This window comes from Colias croceus, chromosome 10 (genome assembly GCF_905220415.1).
Source record: "Colias croceus chromosome 10, ilColCroc2.1".
Lineage (NCBI taxonomy): Eukaryota > Metazoa > Arthropoda > Insecta > Lepidoptera > Pieridae > Colias > Colias croceus.
In genome coordinates, this window is record NC_059546.1 from 2,561,474 (window position 1) to 2,583,311 (window position 21,838).

The 21,838-nt window shown below is 34.0% G+C and overlaps 1 protein-coding gene and 1 long non-coding RNA gene across 23 annotated transcripts in view; both read right to left on the bottom strand.

Annotated features, from left to right (window-relative positions):
* Positions 1 to 21,838, bottom strand: part of LOC123694735 (protein tramtrack, beta isoform) — a 437,925-nt gene that overhangs the window by 239,568 nt on the left and 176,519 nt on the right. Inside the window, exon 5 of one of the 22 annotated variants that reach the window (XM_045640274.1) lies at positions 14,991 to 15,313. The exons of 19 other annotated variants lie outside the window; for them this stretch is intronic. In XM_045640274.1, the coding sequence (XP_045496230.1) occupies positions 15,075 to 15,313 (239 nt within the window). In that variant the 3' untranslated portion in view covers positions 14,991 to 15,074. Of the gene's footprint in view, positions 1 to 14,990; positions 15,314 to 15,699; positions 15,998 to 19,512; positions 19,851 to 21,838 lie in introns of those variants that run through there. 2 more of the 22 variants (XM_045640266.1, XM_045640259.1) reach the window with 2 other exon arrangements.
* On the bottom strand, positions 16,973 to 17,997 carry LOC123694772. Its single transcript, XR_006751859.1, has 2 exons — positions 17,457 to 17,997; positions 16,973 to 17,211 (listed from the first exon to the last, which is right to left on the bottom strand). It is a non-coding gene; the product is annotated as an uncharacterized LOC123694772 (long non-coding RNA).

The window sequence follows — 21,838 nt, forward strand, 5'->3', positions numbered from 1 at the left end:
TCTTTTCATTTGCTATTTTTAATGTCAACAAATTATTTCTGTTGTTATTGCTTTTCTCGCATTTCGCAGATGATTGGTGATTTTTTTATAATGATTAAGAAAACATTAGATGCTTACAGTTTATCGGTTGTTATCGCTTACTTGGACATGAACTGTATTTATAAGAAAACTAGCGGTCCGCCGCGGCTTCGCCCGTGGTACATATTTACGATTTCTCTACATAAGAACCATCCTCGTACCTACTTCAAGGAATATAATAAAAAAAAGAATTATCGAAATCGGTTCAGCCGTTCTCGAGTTATGCGCTTACCAACACATTTTGCGATTCATTTTTATATATATAAGAAGAAGATGAAACTCGAATTACCCAAGATTTGAGACGTTGAGAGAAGAAGAGACGTTGCGTCTCTCTGTATACTGTACAGAATCTACTATGGGGAGTGCTCTGAGGAATTATTCCACCTTTTACCAGCCGCACAGTTCCACCACCGGACCACACGCCGTAAAAACCAGTTCCATCCTCACCATCTGCATGGTTGGCGCTCCACCACTGTCCGCTTCACCCGCAACTTCCTTCCGCGTACGGTGAAACTGTGGAACGATCTGCCACCTGCGGTGTTCCCGAACAACAACGACATTGGGGCCTTCAAGAAAAGAGCTTATTTGTCCATAAAAGGCCGGCAAAGCACCTGTAACACTCCTTGTGTTACAAGTGTTTATGGGCGGTGGTGACCACTTAACATCAGGTGGCCCACCTGCTCCTTTGCTTGCTCTGACATAAAAAAAAAATATATATTTATAAATGAAAGTTTATTAGTGCCTAGAATTGATCCGAACTATAAATTAAGAGCCTTCCCATCCCTTTGATAAAACTTCTATTAGCCTTTTCGTCGTGACTTTTACAAATTAAGCTCATTAAAGCGAGCGCCAAAGTTGCTGGCTTGTTTCGTTCTACTAATCACTATTATTTTTCATATAAATACCGGGAAAGTTGCACTAGCAGTTGTGACGTCATTAATCATATAAAATAATTAGATTAAAGAAAGAATTAAAATTATAAACCCACAATCCTTCTGACAGGTGTGATTGGCACACACGGTCCTTTTTGTATGGACACTGGGCAATCCCTGTATTGATTTTTTCCCCGCTTACGGGTGGGAGTGTTCATTGGCTTCTAGCGCAATCTCGTTGCCCATAGTGATGACCCTCGCCTTGCAGTTCCTGGACCGCTGTTTGGAGCATCTCCACGTCCGCTTTTCATTCAGCCTATTACTCAGCGTAAACTTCTGTCCTCTGTGTATCAGTGCTAGATGCCCTTTAGCATTGTACTGGAATATCGGCGCGTCTGGAAAAAAAGTATGATCAGTAGTCTTACAAATGTTGTATCTTAGAATACTTTGGTCGTAGAAAGCCTATTGAAAATTATTTCAATTCAATCGTCTTCAAAAAACGGAGGTATGGATAATGGAGCATGGTATTAAGGTAAGGTTTTGTGTTACACTGTTTTTTACATATTTCTTATTTAAAGTATATCCATTAAGTAAGATATTATACTGTTCGACCAATCACAGAAGAGCTCTTAATTTTACGCTTCTTTAAAATATGACAAATGCTCTCTCATTTTACGCGGGAATGAGTTATGATATTCGGTATGTTTATCAATTTCCGAAAATATGGGAGTAAAATAATACTGTTCATTTGTCTTTCATTTAGTATCTTACGAACGAAAAAACTTGCGAATCTTGAATGAATCTTGAATTACTAAAGGAAACGATTAACGATTTCTTAAAAAAAAATATTTTTTTATGTTCAAATATCTGAACTTTCATTGTTAAAAAAACTTACTCAAACTAATTGTATACTTATTTATTTTATCACAAGTACACATATCTTATTTTGTTTAAAAATATTTATTATCTTAGTTTTATTCTTTATTTCTAGTAAAGCTAATTCGAATGTAAACAGTACTCCAAAATTAATAATGCGCATGCAGATCTTCGCTAATTATCGTATTTCCAGAAATACCCGAATCACCCCGAATCATCGAAGCGTAAGTGCCCTAAACAATGCACTTGCATCTTGCACCTTGTTCGAAAGAAATAGGAGTCAATTCAGAGTCATACACAATAGAAAAGAATTCGGGCGGTAGGTGACGGTAGCCTGTCAGTCAAAAAATTCAAAAATCCGTCAGTCGTCTATATATATTGGTGGTGACCGCACGTATAATCTCTGTATGGAATTATATAGAGCTGCTGTTACATACCCTTCTTAGTTTTGTTTCAAAGTAGAATTTTCCGATAAAATGATTATTTGCACAGGTAGCAGATAGCAATGGGGAAAGTGAAAATTAATAAGAGCATATAGAAAGTTCTGATCATTCTACGATATCAGAAATAGAGATAATCCCTGATTCTGTAAATCCTTTGGACTGAGATTTTAATGAGTAGATTTCTACAATTTAAATGTAAACCAGTGTTTAAAAATATTTTTTTTTAATATAAATTTTGTCTTATTTTAACCTTCCATACATCCATCATTACGCCAGCTTCAGTAAGACACTTTAATAGTTCTAAGTATAGAATTTTCAGAGTAAATCAATACAACAAATATATCGCAATCGTGTGGCTTATCCTCGCTATTAATCCTCGTATTAGCTTATATTGAATTTTCGAAACAAATTTCGTTACTTATCTCTTTTACCATAAAATCACAATAAAATTCATAATTGTAATAAACTATGCATGGAGAAAATACATTTAACCACTCTATATACATATCGTCTTCGGAGGCTCGGGGAATATGACAGTTGCCGAACAGTGACGAATTTTTCTATGCGCATTATCAGTTTGGGAGTACTGTACTTACATACCTACTTTATAAATCACAATCATGGAATAATACAAAATTAAATTATTGCGAACAATCCAAATAAAAATTACATTATGTACATATCGAATATTACCCCTTATTGTGAAATTATTAAAATATGAAAATACAACGCATAATACAATTGAACATTAAAAAAGGAAATGTACTATATAAACTATTAACATGAACAACAAAAGAAGTCCAAAAAAAGTCCAATACAATTTTTTTTGTTGCCTGACACTTCTGTTACAGTCACACGTAGGTATGTACATTGTACAATTGTACAGTTCGATTCAAACTTAATGGCGGTTCGCAAGTTAGGTGCAGGTGCGAGTGCAGGTGCGCACTGGTCCTTAACGTCCCGTTAATACCTAAAATTGTGTTCAGCGCATCGGATCGTACGATGTTCCGAGCCATAATTAGGTTTTTTAAAGTCAATCGACATAGTTCTTGGGATAACGTCTCTTATCTTTAGGGTGACAATGTTCATTTCTCTCTAACATAATATTATCACCGAATGTCATTACTGTTGCTTTGCATCCACGGTAACTATGTTTGGTGCAGCGCCAGTGTCTCTTGTTACCACTTTGAGTATTTAGTGAGAACTTGTGGCCTCTCACCATCAGTATTAAATGACCTCTTGGTGTTTGTATGAAATTTGCAGCTAAAAGCAAAAATATAAATAATTAGTTCACAATTAATTATTGGTACTGCAAAAAACATAATCTCATATTATTATGATTAGGTACTCGTCAATTGAATAAGGAATATACAAAATTATTACCATTAAGAAGCTAAGGGTTTTTTATCACAAAGTTATTGTTATCTACCTGTAGTAAGAAATCACGTTATCAGTTATCACTAAGGAATAAATTTTGACATCTACCTCATAGTTACCTTCAGTTCAAAATACATGGAAATAGTCAAATACATTAAATAAAACACATAATTATTTTTTAAATTTTTTTTAATCTTATGAGTAAGAGAAACCAAAAAAATGTAATAGGCAAGGAATCCTTTCAACCACTTGCCTCATCCATTTAAAATTATACCTAATCATTTATTTATTACATAAAATAAAAGAAAGAATATAAGATATAAACCTATCTCTATCATCATCGTGCAATATCATCATTTTATGTATGTCACATCATTTTTAATTTCATAAAAATTAGTTCACTTAAAAACGGCGCGTGCCGCGTTCCTACGTGTGCAACTCATAGCATAGCAATATTTCATAGCATAGCAATATTACAGCATATTATTTTGTCTTCGCATTTTAGTTTTATTATATCAGCACCATCCCCAGGTGTACGAACCGTACATCTTTCAACCCAAAAAAATTTCCGTAAAAAGAGACATTTAAAAGTTAATTATGTACGCACTATTATTTTAGTTTACACTTAAATTATTATTAAATCGCTGTAATTTCATAAAAATACGCTATCTTCACATCTATATTTTAAAAAAGATATATATCATATTTCAAAGATGATATACAAGGTGTCCCCCCTTCGGTATTCTAAGCTCAATGTTACAGTTTTGCATACGCTGAGAACGTAAGAAATACTTATAAAATTCCAGATGCATTTTTTTTTTCTATTACATGAATTCTTAAAACTCTTTGTGTACACCGCTAACAAGCAACCCGCCCAACTTTGCCACCCGCACGTGAGCTATCATTTAAGATTATGATTTCATGGACAAAACGCTCACATTATCGAAGCGTTATATGCCGGCTGCGCGAAGCTAGAGAAGAAAACATGAATTTTAGGGAAAAATTTAGCAAACAATTTTTGGCGTAATTTTGTTGTTTAGGTATTTTTTATGTGATCAGTGTATGCAAAACTAGAAGTTCCTTCGCGCTTAATATACCGATAGTGGGACACCCTGTATATCATATTTTAAAGATTATATATATACATATTATATCACATTTCAATCATGATTATGTTTATTTTTCTCTAAAACAATTTTATCATCAACAGTCAATGCAGTAGCTTTACATCCACGATAGCTTCGCTTCGTGCACTGCCAGGACCTTCTTGCGCCATTTCCTGATTTCTGCGTGTACTTATGACCCTTCGCCAATAACATTGTGTGACCTCTTGCCGTCTTTATAAAGAAACATTCATCTAGAAGGGAAACATTGGAAATTAATAAAATATCTGTATTGTATCATGTATGTATCTGTACCTTGGTATATTTTACTTAAAAAAATTTACAAATTAGAGAGACCCACGCTCCTAAGATAGTACTGCTTTTCAGGAGCCTGTGTCTTCCGTTTACAGTTACACGACACGAAAAGAATCAGAGACAATTTAAATAAAAAGAAAGATAAATTAATAATATATGTTTATCATAAAACACATATGTTAGTCTTTTTTGCATATCTTTTTGACGTTAGAGACGAAAAATAAATAGATAAAAGGGAAAATATACTTTCATTATTTAAATCATTACATTCATTTATTTATAATATCTAATTATTTATTTATTACACAGAACAGAACACACAGCAATAACATACGTCATTTTATTTTATTTGTATCACATGCTATTACAGGTATTTTCCCAATATGACAGTGATTTATAAACTAACAATTATTAAAACCAAAACTAATAATTATATTATAACACTATGAGTAACATGTAATATACAGGGTATCCCACTAACGGTATACTAAGCGCGAAGGGACTTGTAGTTTGCATACACTGATCCCTTAAAAAATACTTAAACAACAAAATTATGTCAAAACTTTTTTGCAAAATTTTTCCTTAAAATCCATGTTTTCTTCTCTAACTTTGCGCAGCCGCGATATACCGCTTCGTTAATGTGAGCATTTTATCAATGAAAACAATCTTAATAGATAGCTCACGTGCTGGTGGCAAAGTTGGGCGGGATGCTTGTTAGGGGTTGCTTGATAGAGTTTTAAGAATTCATCTATTTGAAAAAAATGCGTCTGGAATTTTATAAGTATTTTTTACGTACTCAGCGTATGCAAAACTATAACCTCAATTGAGCTTAGCACACCAACGGTGGGACACCCTGTATAGCAGAAACCTTGCAACATGATAAAAATATGTACAAATGGCGGCCTTATCACTATGTAGCGTTTTCATCCAGGCAAAGTTGCGTAAAAAAGAAATGTTACAGAAAATGATGCGTAAAAAGGGACATTTAAAAAGTTACAATATCTAATGTATCTACGAACGTAATACTTGTACACTTTCGCTATGATTTATTACATTAGATATGATTACACAAAAATACACTAAAAATTCAACACCGTCTTCACTGTTATTTTAAAGATGATTATGTTCATTTTTCTCCAAAACAAGTTCATCATCAACAGTCAATACAGTAGCTTTGCATCCATGATAGCTTCGCTTCGTACAATGCCAAGCCCTTCTCGGGCCTTTTCCTGAAATTTGTGTATATTTGTGACCCTTCACAAATAATATTGTGTAACCTTTTGCTGTCTTTATAAAGGAACATTTATCTAGAAGAGAAACATTGGAAATTTATAAAACATCAGTAACTTGGCATACAAATATCTATATATATAAAACTCAAAGGTGACTGATATAGTGATCTATCAACGCACAGCCCAAACCACTGGACGGATCGGGCTGAAATTTGGCATGCATGTAGATGTCATAACGTAGGCGTCCCCTAAGAAAGGATTTTAGAAAATTCATCCCCTAAAGGGGTAAAATAGGGGATGAATACTTATACCATGAAAATTTATCTTTTCCACGCAAGTGAAGCTGCGGGCAACAGCTAGTTTATGATAAAACACATGCGGATATATTTCAACATGGGCCTGTAGTCTAGAAAAGAAAAATACAAAAAGGAATATATACTTTAATAAATCATATCTTTCATTTATTATTATATATAATTATTACTATTTATTATATACAATAGAACATAAAGCAAGAACACAAAAAAAATATTGAAATGGCGGACTTACAACTAGGTAGCAATCTCTTCCGGACACAGTTGCGCAAAAGCGAAACGGTACAGAAAATGTTGCGTAAAAAAGGTCATTAAAAAAAGGTGTCTTCGAATGTAATGTTCGAATTTCTATAAAACGAGGGAATAACCGGCTAAGTCTATGGACTTAGACGAACGTAATACTTGTACACTTTCGCTATGATTTATTACATTAGATATGATTACACAAAAATACACTACAAATTCAACACCGTCTTTACTGTTATTTTAAAGATGATTATGTTCATTTTTCTCCAAAATAATTTCATCTTCAACAGTCAATACAGTAGCTTTACATCCACGATAGCTTCGCTTCGTGCACTCCCAAGACCTTCTCGGGCCATTTCCTGAATTTTGCGTATATTTGTGACCCTTCACCAATAATATTGTGTGGCCTCTTGCTGTCTTTATAAAGGAACATTTATCTAGAATAGAAACATTGGAAATTTATAATACATCAGTAACTAGGCATACAAATATTTATGATAAAACACATGCGGGTATTTTTTAACATGGGCCTGTAGTCTAGAAAAGAAAAATACAAAAAGGAATATATACTTTAATAACTCATATCTTTCATTTATTATTATATCTAAATATTTCTATTTATTATATATACAATAGAACACAAAGTATAATAACACATCTCTTTTATTTATCTAAGTTACGTTAAAATAGAACAACTTTTGTATCATACAATAGTTTTTCTATTTTAAAGATGATTGTGTTCATTTTTCTTAAAAACTATTTCATCACCAACAGTCCTTATGGAAACTTTGCATCCACGATAACTTTGCTTTGTACAACTCCAAGTCCTTCTCGTGCCGTTTTGTGTTTTCAATGAGAACTTGTGACCCCTGACCATTAATAAAGTGTGACCTTTTGCCGTCTTTATAAAGGAACATTTATCTAGAAGATAATTATTAGAATTTATTAAAGATTACCTTATTAAAATATATGCTTATGATAAAACACGTATGTTAGTTTTCTTGCATACCCTTTAGAGATTAGAGACGAAAAAGAAAACGATAAAAGGGAAAATATACTTTCATTGTTTAACTCGTTACATTCATTTATTTATTTTATCTTATTATTTATTTATTACAAAGAACAGAACACACAGCAATAACATACAACATTTTTTTTTAATTTGTATCACATGCTATTACAGGTATTTGCCCAATGCGACAGTTTTTTTTTTATAGTGACTTATAAACTAACAATTAAAACCAAAACTAGGTGAAATATTTATATAACACTATGAGTAACATGTAATATATAGCAGAAACCTTGCAACATGACAAAAATATGTACAAATGGCGGCCTTATCACTCAGTAGCTATCTCTTCCAAGCAAATTAAAACAGAAACGTTACAGAAAATTTGGGTAAAAAGGGGACATTTAAAAAGTTATAATATCTAATGTATCTACAAACGTAATACTTGTACACTTTCGCTATGATTTATTACATTACATAATATGACGGAAGAAGGGTATCCCCCAAGAATATTTTTAAAAAGATTGACGTCAGCAATGCTGATGTCACCAGCATCAGGGCAGGCGCTCATACTCGAAGTAAAGGGCCTGTAGGTATTTTACTGCCCTTTTATTCCACATCGTAACTATAGAGAGAGCTCCGAACGCTCCGACGGCCGGCACGTGAATCCATTGTGTGACGACTGGATCTTCACACACGCGGCCTCCGTTAGGAGGCTGCCTGGGGAATGTTGTTCAGGACGATTCGTCCTTTTCAACAGGTGTATAGCGCCGCCCGTGAATACGGGCGGAATCCATTGTGTGCCGTGGGGCGCTCGTATTTATAGCGAACCATGACTCACAAGAATTAATTTAATTATTTCATTACATTAATCAACCACTTATTTAAACAGATCAAAGTAAACTTTAGCTAGTTATAATTATTTAGTAGTTTGACTGTAGCCGTATGACGTCGTTGCGTCGACAGATATGATTACACAAAAATACACCACAAATTCACTACCGTCTTCCCAGTTATTTTAAAGATGATTATGTTCATTTTTCTCCAAAACAATTTCATCATCAACAGTCAATACATTTTGCATCCACGATAGCTTCGCTTCGTACAATGCCAGGTCCTTCTCGGGCCTTTTCCTGAAGTTTGTGTATATCTGTGACCCTTCACAATTAATACTGTGTGACCTTTTAGGGTCTTTATAAAGGAATATTTATCTAGAAGAGAAACATTGTAAATTTATAAAACATCAGTAACTTATGACATCTCCAAGGCTTTCGACAAATTCTTATGGAAAATTCTTATGGAATTCCAAATGACCTGTGCGTCTGGATAGCTGATTTCCTGAGTGAACGTACGATTCGTGCCATTATTGACGGTTATTCGTCAGATGAAATGACCATTAATGCCGGTGTTCCTCAGGGATCTGTTCTCTCAGCGACTTTATTCCTTCTGCACATAAACGACCTCCTCAAACCTAACATGTTCGGTTATGCAGATGATACTACTGTCGTTGAGAGGTACCTGTCCAGCGCTCAAGCATCTCAGGTCAGTATCAGATTTGAACGGGAGGCCATGATTTCGCGTATCAACTCAGCCTTGCTGGACGTCACGAATTGGGCCAATGATAATCTGGTTGAATTTAACGCTACCAAAACACAGGCGTGTCTTTTTACTGTGAAGCGGAATCCACTTCACCTATCTCCTTCTTTTCATGATGTACCGATAGCATTAACCCCCAACCTCGAATTACTGGGTATGTCGATTTCTGCAAATCTAAACTTTCGTCAATTCATTGAAGCCAAAGCCCAAGTAGCTGCCAAAAAGCTTGGCATATTAGCAAAAGTGAGACATTTCTTCACACCGGCACAGCTCCTTCAACTCTACCAAGCTCAAATTCGGTCGTGTGTGGAGTATTGCAGTCATCTTTGGGCGGGTTCCGCCAAAACTCACCTTGGTGCTTTGGAATCAATGGAGAGACGTGCTTGTAGAATCATTGGCGATCCCTCATTAATTCGTCGTGGCCTTCAAAGTCTTGACCATCGCCGGCAAGTAGCATGCCTATCGGTTTTCTACAGAATTCATTTTGGTGAATGTGCGAATGAACTCCACCACCTGGTTCCATCTTCCCCATTTCTTCACCGCACATCTAGACGGGGAATGGGATTCCATCCCTTCACAGTCGACATTCCTCATGTACGTACGCAGCGTTATGCAAATTCTTTTTTCATCCGAACTGCGAAGGAATGGAATTCTCTTCCATTGTCGGTGTTCCCCGTGGACTACAATATCCAGCTCTTCAAGTCCAGAGTGAATAGGCTTCTTCTGGGTAGACGTGCTCCTAAATAGATCGCATCACTGCTTTACATTAGGTAGGATAGCGGTCAAACGTCTACCTATTTATAATAATAAAAAAAAAAAACTTGGCATACAAATATTTATGATAAAACACATGCGGGTATTTTTCAACATGGGCCTGTAGTCTAGAAAAGAAAAAATACAAAAAGGAATATATACTTTAATAACTCATATCTTTCATTTATTATTATATCTAAATATTTCTATTTATTATATACAATAGAACACAAAGCAGTAGCGATCTCTTCCAGACGTCAAATGTTACAGAAAATGTTGCGTAAAAAAGGGTCATTAAAAAAGGTGTCTTCGAATGTAAAATGTACTTGTATACCTTCGATACGATTGCACAAAAATACACCACAAATTCAATAAGGTATTGACAGTTATTCTATTCAAAGATGATTTTGTTCATTTTTCTCCAAAATAATTTCATCACCAACAGTCCATACAGTAGCTTTACATCCACGATAGCTTCGCTTCGTGCACTCCCAAGACCTTCTCGAGCCACTAACTGAATATAGCGTATATTTGTGACCCTTCACCAATAATATTGTGTGACCTCTTCCCGTCTTCATAAAATAACACTCATCTTGAAGAGAAACATTGGAAATTTATAAAACATAAGTAACTTGGCATACAAATATCTATATAATTATGTATAATATGTTACCGGAAATGTATGAAATCAAGAAATTGTATACAATTCCTAGGAAATGTGTAAAATTCCGATACCATTTAGGAAATGTATAAAATATTGTTTAAAAAACTATTTAATGCATGCATATCCTAGGAAATGTATAATCTTCCTAGGAATTGTATACAATTCCAATATCGTATTAGGAAATGTGTAAAGTAAATTGATAATATTATGTTCATATTATTATCTTACTAATTAACATTTTAAAAATCAACTATCTAACTTTTAACGTATATATCACAAAATCAACTTATATTTATTCTTATAAAATCAAATTTTCATTTGGCAAGTAATCAGTCCCCTCGTCCCGCTGTCCTCACGTATATTTGGCGCAGTCAGATTGTATAATCCGCCGTATTACATTACGGCTAGCTGTTTTAATATGCCGAAAATTCGTCTTTTTAGCCGACGGTGTAGTTTTAAAAAACACGAACCTAACCTAACCCACCCCCTTATCCAAACCAAAAATTTCTGATTACGAATTATCGGCATAGTTACTACAAAATGCCGACCGTTTGCAAACGGCCAGATTATATACAATTTGCCTGCGACATATAAATATCTTAAGTGTTTTACATTTCCGATAGCTATTTGGGAAATGTATAGATTTCCTAGGAAATGTGTATAAAATAATTTATTTCACACATTTCCGTGCAATTTTAGGAATTATATACAATTCCTAGGAATTGTATACAATGACGGATTACATACATTTCCGGTAACATAATATATAAAAATGAAACCCGTTTCGCGTTGTCACGGCATCACGTGTGAACGGGTGGACCGATTTTAATAATTATTTTTTTTATTATACTCCTTGATGTACGAGGATGATGATGATTCTTATGTAGAGAAAACGTAAATATGTACCACGGGGGAAGCTGGGGCGGACCGCTAGTTTATGATAAAACACGTGCTGGTAATTTTAAGAGTAGGTATGAGCAAAAAAAAAAAGACAAAAAGAAAATACACTTTAAGAACACATCTCTTTCATTTATTACTATATCTAAGTTACGTTACGTTAAAATAGTAATACTTTTGTATCATACAATAGTTTTTCTATTTTAAAGATGATTATGTTCATTTTTCTCAAAAACTATTTCATCACCAATAGTCATTATGAAAACTTTGCATCCACGATAACTTTGCTTTGTACAACTCCAAGTCCTTTTCGTGCCTTTTTGTGTTTTTAATGAGAACTTCTGACCCTTGGCCATTAACATTGTATGTCCTCTTGCCGTCTTTATAAAGGAACATTTATCTAGAAGAGAAACATTGGAAATTTATAAAATATCTGTATTTTGGCATAAATGTATGCGTATGATAAGATGCATGTTAGTATTTATAGAGTGTTCTGCATCAATAATGTGCGAAGATGTGTAGCGAGGAATGTGTTTGTAAGAGCCAACCATATCGCTTCATTTACTTTGAAGTTTAGAGCGTTTAGCGTTTGAAGCGATACTATTGGTTATTTACAAACACATTCCTCGCTGCACATTATTGAAAGAAAGAAAGAAAGAAAGAAATAATTTCTTTACCAAAGGCCAACAACAGATATAATAAAAGAAAAGAAATACAAAAACAGAGAAAGAGACAAAAGTGTGGCAGACCTTTAGCAAAAAGGGACCAACTAAGTATTTAGCTGTGCCATCAACGGCACAGCACTGATTTTCAGTGGCCCCCTTGTTTGAAGAACAAGCTATAGACCGAAACAGAAGAGTGGAAATAATATTCATAAAATAAACACATAATAAATATCATACATATAAGTAAAAGAAAATTGTATAGTAACGAATATAATAAAAATTAATAAACATACATATAAATGAATACACACAAAAGAGAGATGCTACGTTTTACGGTAGGTTACGGTAGGATTTAAAAATAAAATCAGCAACTTTAATTTTGAAGTTATTAATGCAACGAAGGTTACGTAAGGGTGGAGGCAAGTTATTCCAACACTTCGTAGCATTATAACTGAAAATATTGGTGGAAAAGCATCCTTAGGAGTAAAACACAAAAAGGAAAATATATGTACTTTAATAACTCATCTCTTTTATTTATTCTTATATCTAAGTGTATATTGTGTCTATAATGCAACCAAAATCTATATACTAACATAAGAAAAATATTATATATACGTAATTGCCTTCTTAATCCTAGGTAGCGATCGCTTCCGTGTAAAGTCGCATAAAACAGAAACGTTACAGAAAAAGTTGGGTAAAAAAATGTCTTGTCATGTTAGCAATTTCTGTAAGTACAAAGAATGATTCTGTTTCAATAATATTATTTATTGAAACAGAATCATTCTTTGTACTTACAGTAATAATACCAAAGTGTACATAGAATTTAGTAACAATATGTTATCAAAAATACCAACAAGACGGAGATACATACTATGTGCGGCTATATGCATCCAAGTACCTGATACAGTATCTAGTCTAGTCTAGTCTATGTACCTACGAACGTAAAGGCCTATTCAGATTAGAGCGGTATCCGCTTCGGACTCCGCGCACCTTTCCGAGTATAGCTATCGGTACGCGATTATAGAGACTCTATAATATACTGCGTAAGAGCGTAATCGCGTGCCAACGGAATACCGCTACCCACGCAGTAGCGGATACCGCTCTAATCTAAATAGGCCTTTTTCTTTAACTATAAAGTTTTAAATATACACATATCATTTTTATAAAATTTAAAAGTAAATACTAAATCTCATTGTTAAAGCTTTAATATTATGTGTAACGGGGCGGCCTTATTACTTCAGAGTGATCTCTACCAGACGACCTCTTAGGCAAAGGACAAGTGTTTGCTGTATAAAGGGAGACATTAAAATCTTATTTGAATTATACAATAAAATAAAATAAATAAAAACTAAACAATATTTTATAAACATACTTAATAATTAATATGTTACCTTAATTAGACCTTAATATTTTACAATAGTTATTTCATTTTAAAGATGATTGTGTTCATTTTTCTCTAATATTATTTCATCACCAACGGTTGTTATGGTAACTCTGCATCTACGGTAACTTTGCTTTGTACAATACCAAGTTCTTCTTTCGCCATTTTTGTTCTTAATGAGAACCTGTGACCCCTAACCAATAATACTGTATGACCTTTTCCCGTCTTTATAAAACAACATTCATCTAAAAAAGAAATATTAGAAATGTTGACATGATTTTTTTTGTGTGTGCGAAAGTTAATCATGCGTTAAATTGACGCACACTTTTTTATGGTGGATGAAGGTTGGAAAATATTTATTAATTGAACAAAATATCCGTTATTATATTGGAATAGCACAAACCCCGAAACACAATCTCATCGCAGAAGGACTAGTTTGTCTTAGGTTTGGCAAAAACCATCAGGCAATCGTCGAAATACATTTGAATTTTACCCTTTAACTTAAGTCAGCAGCAGTCTCGGGCGTAGGTGAACGCAGCATAGGCATCACACGCGCACAGTTAGACAATGACTGACGAAAATTGTTTAGTAAAATGCCGAAATATTTAATTTATTTGGGCTTTGACCAAGTCATTATGCCAGACCTGAGGTTTGACCAGTACAACCTAGGAGTGCCCCAGCTTTGGAGTTTGACTATAACATATCTCACTCTCACCTGATGGAAAGCTAAGATGTGGCTTAAGACGGTACGCGCTTCCTATTTCTAGTAGGTACCCGTTCACTCTACAATTCAAGGATGATTGTGTTTATCTTTCACATGAAAAATTTCATCATCATGAGTCCATATGTTCATTTTGCATCCACGATAGCTCCGCTTTGTACACTCCCAACACCTCCTCGCACCATTTTGTGTTTTTAATGAGAACTTGTGGCCCCTGACCAATAAAATTGTATGACCTTTTGCCGTCTTTATAAAGCAACAATCATCTAGAAGAGAAATATTAGCATTGTTAAAATATCTATTAATAATATAACGTGACATAATATCTCTTATCCAAAGAGAACGTACGGCAGAGTGACCAAATATAGAAAGGTGCCAAAAAAACATTATAACAGAGTTAAAATATTTTATTAACCTTGCTGACTATATTAAAAATAAAACAGCAAACCCATTAACGATTATATTTGTGACTATACTTGAAAAAGGTGCTAATCAAAAAGATCCCAATATTAAAGCTATCAGTGATAAAAGATCAATAGAATTTGCCATTGCTTTGGTTATAAATGCCCCTGTAATAGTACAAGTGGTTGTGCTCTTTGACGCTTATGATTCTGTCTTCGATGGTGACGGCTGTGCCTCGACAACCGCTGCTATGCTTCACGCATCTCCAGTATGCCTTTAAACCGTTAAGCTTGCGCAGACCGTACCTGTAGTCGTTGAAAACTAACATCTGTGTGCCACGTTCTGTGTTTATTATTATCGGCCCTTTATCTGTAAGGGAAAGGGTGTGTTGCAATTATTGTCAATAATTCGTCCATGAGAAAATGTTTTGGTGTTTATATTCAAAGAAAAAGTTGGCATACAAGCGAAAGGATGAACATTGCGAATTAGAGTGATATTTTTCATTTCTCTGTTACTGTGTATGTGGCCTTCTGTGCACAGCCAAACCAAGATCTCTGTAAATGTCAGGACATCCTCGTTTGTACATGATCAAATGTTTAAAAAACGTCTATACAGGTAATAATATAGAAATTGGAACACATTTAATAAATCTCTATCATAAAACTATTCATGTTAACTATTGACTTGAGACTACGATCAACTCCCATTGAAATTAAAACGCAAAAAAACATATTTCGAGAAGAAAAGATCAATCGAAGGACTTCAAATATTTATTTAATACTAGGAATATCACCGTAACAATCACAATTTAGGAACGAATATCGACCAACTGCAGTTCGGAGTGGGGGTTCGTATCTGGAGGGTGTGTGTGTTTATTATGTTTGCCAACTGTCATGCAGCCGATGGTCACCACGATGGCGTGGCACTGGCGATGGCGGCTCTCAGCGCAGAGCCACTTAACCCTGGAGGAACAGACGGAGTGACGAGTGTACCAGTAGCCGCGGAGTCGCATGATTCTAGCCCCGATTTTTGACGTGAAGAAGGTGGGGCGCTCTGAAAAGAGATCTGCTTTAGTAGTGTCCAATGATGGGTACATAATAGCTTAATAATAAGCTTATTTATTAGGCTTATAGTGTGAGTGACAATTATTTAATGGTACCTAGTGGTAAGGGAAACAGTTAAGCTTATTGTGTTATGGCAAACTAAGCTTCAAGAAATAAAACTTAAAATTCACATTCGTGATTGGAAATAATATGGGAGTCGCAATAAAACTACACTATTCGTTATAATTTATGATTTTAGTTTCTTTTTTGTAATGGGAACAAGTAAAATTAGAAATTTCAGCGTGCTTTAATTATTTTTTATTCCTTAAAAACACAACACATTACAGAAATTGTAAAAAAAATTAAATGAATGTTCCAGACCTGCTGTGGAATACTACATGCAAAAACTATGACAAATACGTAGCAATTTTTTCATCCGTGATTATGATTCTCATTAATTCTTATAATTTCATTATCACAAGTATAGAAAAACGCCTTGCAGCCGGTACGTACAAATTGGCACCACCATCTCGTTTTCAATCCAATTGACCTTTGTTTGAAAAACGAAAAACCATTCAAAATTATTATTTTCGACCCACGCTTGGACACTGAAAACACGGCTCCTGTACAAAAACAACAATAATGAAACGAAAGTATAAAATTTAAACATTTTTTTTTTAATCTGGTGATTGGATTGTTTTTTTTTTTGGTATTGCATTTGGGATTTTTTTAAGGAAATAAAACGTTCGATCACGAGGCGGGATTCGAACCCGTTCATGACGTGACGATAAAATGCGATTCTTGTAGCATTTGATATTCAGTATTATACAACCATTCAAAAGCTTTTTTAAAAGATAATTTACATTTTTTTTAAAACAATACGTCCTATTGTACATCTGCATTTTCTACACAGGAATTTAGAATGACATGGCAAGTTGTTAAAATAACTTTGTATCCAATAGCAATATACAATTGAGACACAAACTTTATTGATAATTATATTTATTTATATATACGTAAAGCTTCAATTATAGAGATATAAAGCCACAGTCAAACCACCTTACATAGAAAAGTTTAATTTCTTCTCAAGCGTCTTAAATATATCTATATTAAAGCACATAAATGACAAAAAAATCACATTAAAAACAATATAATAGAAAACTTTCCAAATTTATACCATTATAAATACCATCTATTTTTTTTTCAAAATAAAGAAGAAAGCTGCTTAAACCACGTGAGTAGATAAATAGTACAGAGGCAAAGCTTCCTACAACCGCGCGAATAGTAGGATTACAACAGGTAAGTAAATAAATTTTATTATAGTTCAATTTTATCCTTGTTATCTCTGTTAGCTACCACAATCGAGAGTTTCGTACACGAAATTATTCGGTGTCTCATCAAAATAAAGCTACAAACGGAAAATCAGCTTGATAGTAGTCACTTGCAAAACTGGGCGATGTATCCTGAACTATTAAGTTTGTAACAAGTTGATCTTATACGTCCTTAAGAAGCTTTGTACCATGTATAGTTTATCTACTCATGTGTTAGAAATTACTCATCTAATCTCACTGTATAATACTAGAATTAAACTAAATGATATATGTATCTACTCACATTTCATAATATCATTGCTATACTCATAAGGCCATAATATGTTAACATATACCTATAATATGTTACTATTTACGAATAGGTTCTACTTTAGTGAATTTTTCTTACAATATATTAATATTTATCAGGCCAATGTTAATAACTGCCAATATTACTTATAATACATAATATTTCAAAATAGCTACATTAGTTGCATGTTTATTTAAGGTACCAATACAATTACCTTATAATATTTCAATCATCCCGCATAATGAAAATGCACACTGAGGCTATTTAATTGTCTAATGACTAACACAAAGAATACTTTAAATGTTTGCAAGAAAATTATAAAAAAATTCTTACAATATATTCAGTTTTAGGACTTTATTTATATGATTTAAAAAACGTCCTTAAATTAAAAAAAAAAACGTTGTGTGGTTTTATGAAACCACGGTAAAAGTGAAACTTTTTTTCACAAACACATTTAACTAAAAATGAAAAAATTATCGTATTTGTACGATATTTATCGTACGTATCGTGAGTCACGCGACATGCGCTACACAGACCAAAAAGTTTGAGACGATGTAATAAAAGTTTCACTTTAATAAACAAAGAGGTGATACTTCTGTATATTAAATAATGGTTTCTATAGAATATATTTTGTGCGTAAATAATAAGGAACTTTAGTTAGTTGGATTAATAACTAAACTATACAAACTATTCTCTACATCATACTATCTCACAATTAAAGTATTAAATATGCTTTGAGGTGTTCTTAAGAAAATTATTTTGTCTCAATCTATTCGAATTTTCAAATAGACTGCAACTCGATTGCATATACACAAACATTAATTTTAAAATGCAAACACAAATAAAAAAAATCCAAACTCTTCTTACATTCCAAACATAACAAATAACGAAAAGAAATTGATTTGCAATCGAGCCCAAAAAAGAGTTCGATTCCAACACATGACACATTATAAGTACACATCAAAACGCATGTCTGCCATACGTCGGCGGATGGTTGTGTACATTCTTCAGGCGTATAATAGACGAGCCAATAGTATGTATGACCGCTCTACACCCCCTGTTGTTATGTGTACCACACCACCACCTCGTCTTCTGCCCCGACTCGCACTGTCTCAGGAACTTGTAACCTTGGTATGAGATCATGCGAGCACCACGCTCGGATGTCGTGAATATTGGTCCTGAAATAAGGAACGTATGTAAAATCGGTGGTTAGGAATAGAGTTGCACCATGCTTTGTTTTATATTTATCATTTACTCTTATGTTATGTGACAAGGTCAACAATGATCAGCAGCAGCCCATATACGTTCCCATTGCTGGGACACGGGCCTCCTATGAGGGTACAGGCCATAATCCACCACGCTGGCCAAGTGCGAGTTGGCGGATGACACATGTCGTCGAACCATTTAATTCTTCGACATGTCGGTTTCCTCACGATGTTTTCACCGTTCGACCAGTGATGTTACAACATGCGCAGATAAATTGAAAAATCAATTTATTTCCGGCGCGCTCGCCTGGTCTCAAACCCCGGACTTATCGATTCGAAGTCCGAGGTCTCACCAATGAGCCACCACTGCTCGACCAACAATGATCATAATTATTTAATTTATTTATTCAAGCTACTTGAGTCTTTCATAAAAGTTTCGAAGATACAGAATATTTTTTGATTTTTCCATAGACCTTAAAATAAATTCAAATAAAGGTAATCGATTCGGAACTACAATACTGTTTCAAAAATAATTGGATTATTGTTACTAACAAAATAAATCTAGGTTATTAACTACTTATACAAAAAAAAACCAATATTATTATAACTTAAACAACACAGTCAAGATACTAAAGTAAAAGAAACTAAATTATTTCTATGCCTTTCTCGGAATAATCGTATCTAGAATAATACCCAAAAATATTTAACATTTTCAATTTATTGAAACACCTACACCACACTTGTACTTAAAAGAATAATGTTTCTTAATAAAGTAATAAAAACACTAACTCTTTACTTTATAGTAATTACCACTGGATGTAATTATATATTGTGGAGGCGGGTGAAAATGACGGAAATCAGAGTGATCATTTGAAATCCTCTGGTCCGCTGTAAGTTTAACCCTCGCTTTACATCCCGCGTCCTTCTTCGAACAGTAGAAGTTCTTTGAGTTTTTACATTGTGAAAACGTGTACCCATTGACCATCAAAAGGTGCTTCCCTGACCGTGTTGGTATCATTTTATATTCCGTGGAGATCCCTGAAAACAATACAGTAGGTAGATATTAACAGTATTTCTGGAGTATAGGAAATGATAATTTTTCTAAAAAAAAATAGATAATAAACAACAGCGATTTAGATGTAATAAAATAACAAAACAAATAATTAGGTATAACTCATTGATTATAATTATAAAATATTTTACTTAACTTATTAGGAAATATGTACATAACATTTACAATATAATACACTAATAAATCGGTGAATGTGTATGCTCATGTGTAGCGCGTAAAATCTGATCGCACACCGTGATAAGTGCCGCGTGACAGCCCTGACTGTTGTGTATTGAGCAGAGCCATCTTGTGCGGACAGCGATGACAGCGGGTTCTTGTAGCGGATCAAGGGCTGCCCCCGCTTCGATATTATGTACTCCACCCGAAAGTAGTTTAGTAGTTAGTCGGCGGATGAGTATGCTCGTGTGTAGCGCGTATAATCTGATCGCACACCGTAGTAAGTGCCGCGCGACAGCCCTGACTGTTGTGGGTTGAGCAGCGCCATCTTGTGCGCACAGCGCTGCGAGCGGACACGTGGTACGTGTAATTCTTGTAGCGGATCAAGGGCTGCCCCCGCTTCGATCTTATGTACTCCACTGGAAAGCAGTAAGAAGGTTTAGATACATAAGTCATGTTGTATGTTGGTAATATGTAACGTTTGGTAACTGTGTACAAGGTAGAAATTTGATGGTTTATAAATTTCTCAAATGTAATGCAATTATAAATGATTTAGATATTAACAAAACTTCATTACAATGATAACTTATTCTGTGCTGAAAATTGGCTTTCTATTTAGGGCTGATTTTTCAATCCTTGGTTGAAACTTATTCGTTGAATAACGTATTAAACTACCATTTCAAAAATGTATTCTAATTACTTGCATTTGACAGTTTATAGGTGACATTTTAATATTATCGTGTAATACTTTATTGGACGGATAAGTTTTAACCAAGGATTGAAAAATCAGCCCTTAATAAATGAAATACCCACGAGAGAGCGGAATAAAAAACAAATATGTAACTCATTATTTATTAGAACGATTCATTTGTTTTTAGAAAATATTTCTCTTCATAAATAGGTACACAGTTTGAGCTAATTCTTAGCTAAATCTTAACTATCGGTAACGTAATATCAATATATTCGAGAAATGGAATGCATTAAAAACAAGTAATTTATTTATACAAAGTCATGGCAAGACAACAAAATACCTATAAAGAGAGAGCTTATCGTGACTAAAATAAAATGAATTTTTACTTCACATAAAAAAAATACAAAACTTACCCATTTTAAAACTTTGTATGGTAACTAAATGAGATTAAAGCAACCTAATGACTAATTTAATCAAGAAAAACACATTTGCCTTGTAATTAGCTGAAATTCAAAGACTAGAAAAAAAAACAAACAAAACTGGCCACCTTTACCTATTACTAGTTGATTCTTATCACTAACATTCTTAAGCTGGCTCCTCACGTACTTACCGTAGGGGCAATATTGGAACAATTTCGGTTGGTCAGTGGGCGGAGCAATTTCAACAGTAGGTTACTCTAAATTGCCCCTACATATAAAATTAAAAAGTTAATAAAATAAAATAATATTTATTAGCAAATTTTACACATTCGGTTCACAATTTTGCTCTGCCTTCTGAACTAGGTTATTACATGTGTCTCAGAAAACAAACAAAATATAACAATTAAGGAGCCAATTAATTATGGGTCCAATTACAATATTGCCCCTGCTACAGAAACGTGACTAGCCCGTCTTAAATGAATCACATAGACTTAATATTGCCGATGTCAAAAATATCACGACACAAGTTTCCCATCATGTGTATGGGACCCACGGATGGACACAATAACATCATTAACAGTGATTATATTCGCTGAACAGCCTCTTGAGTGATGGCTGGAACAGTACCACTTCTTGTGGCTTGTCTTCTTTTTCTTTATTTGATTCTTTCGTATAGAGTACTTGTAGC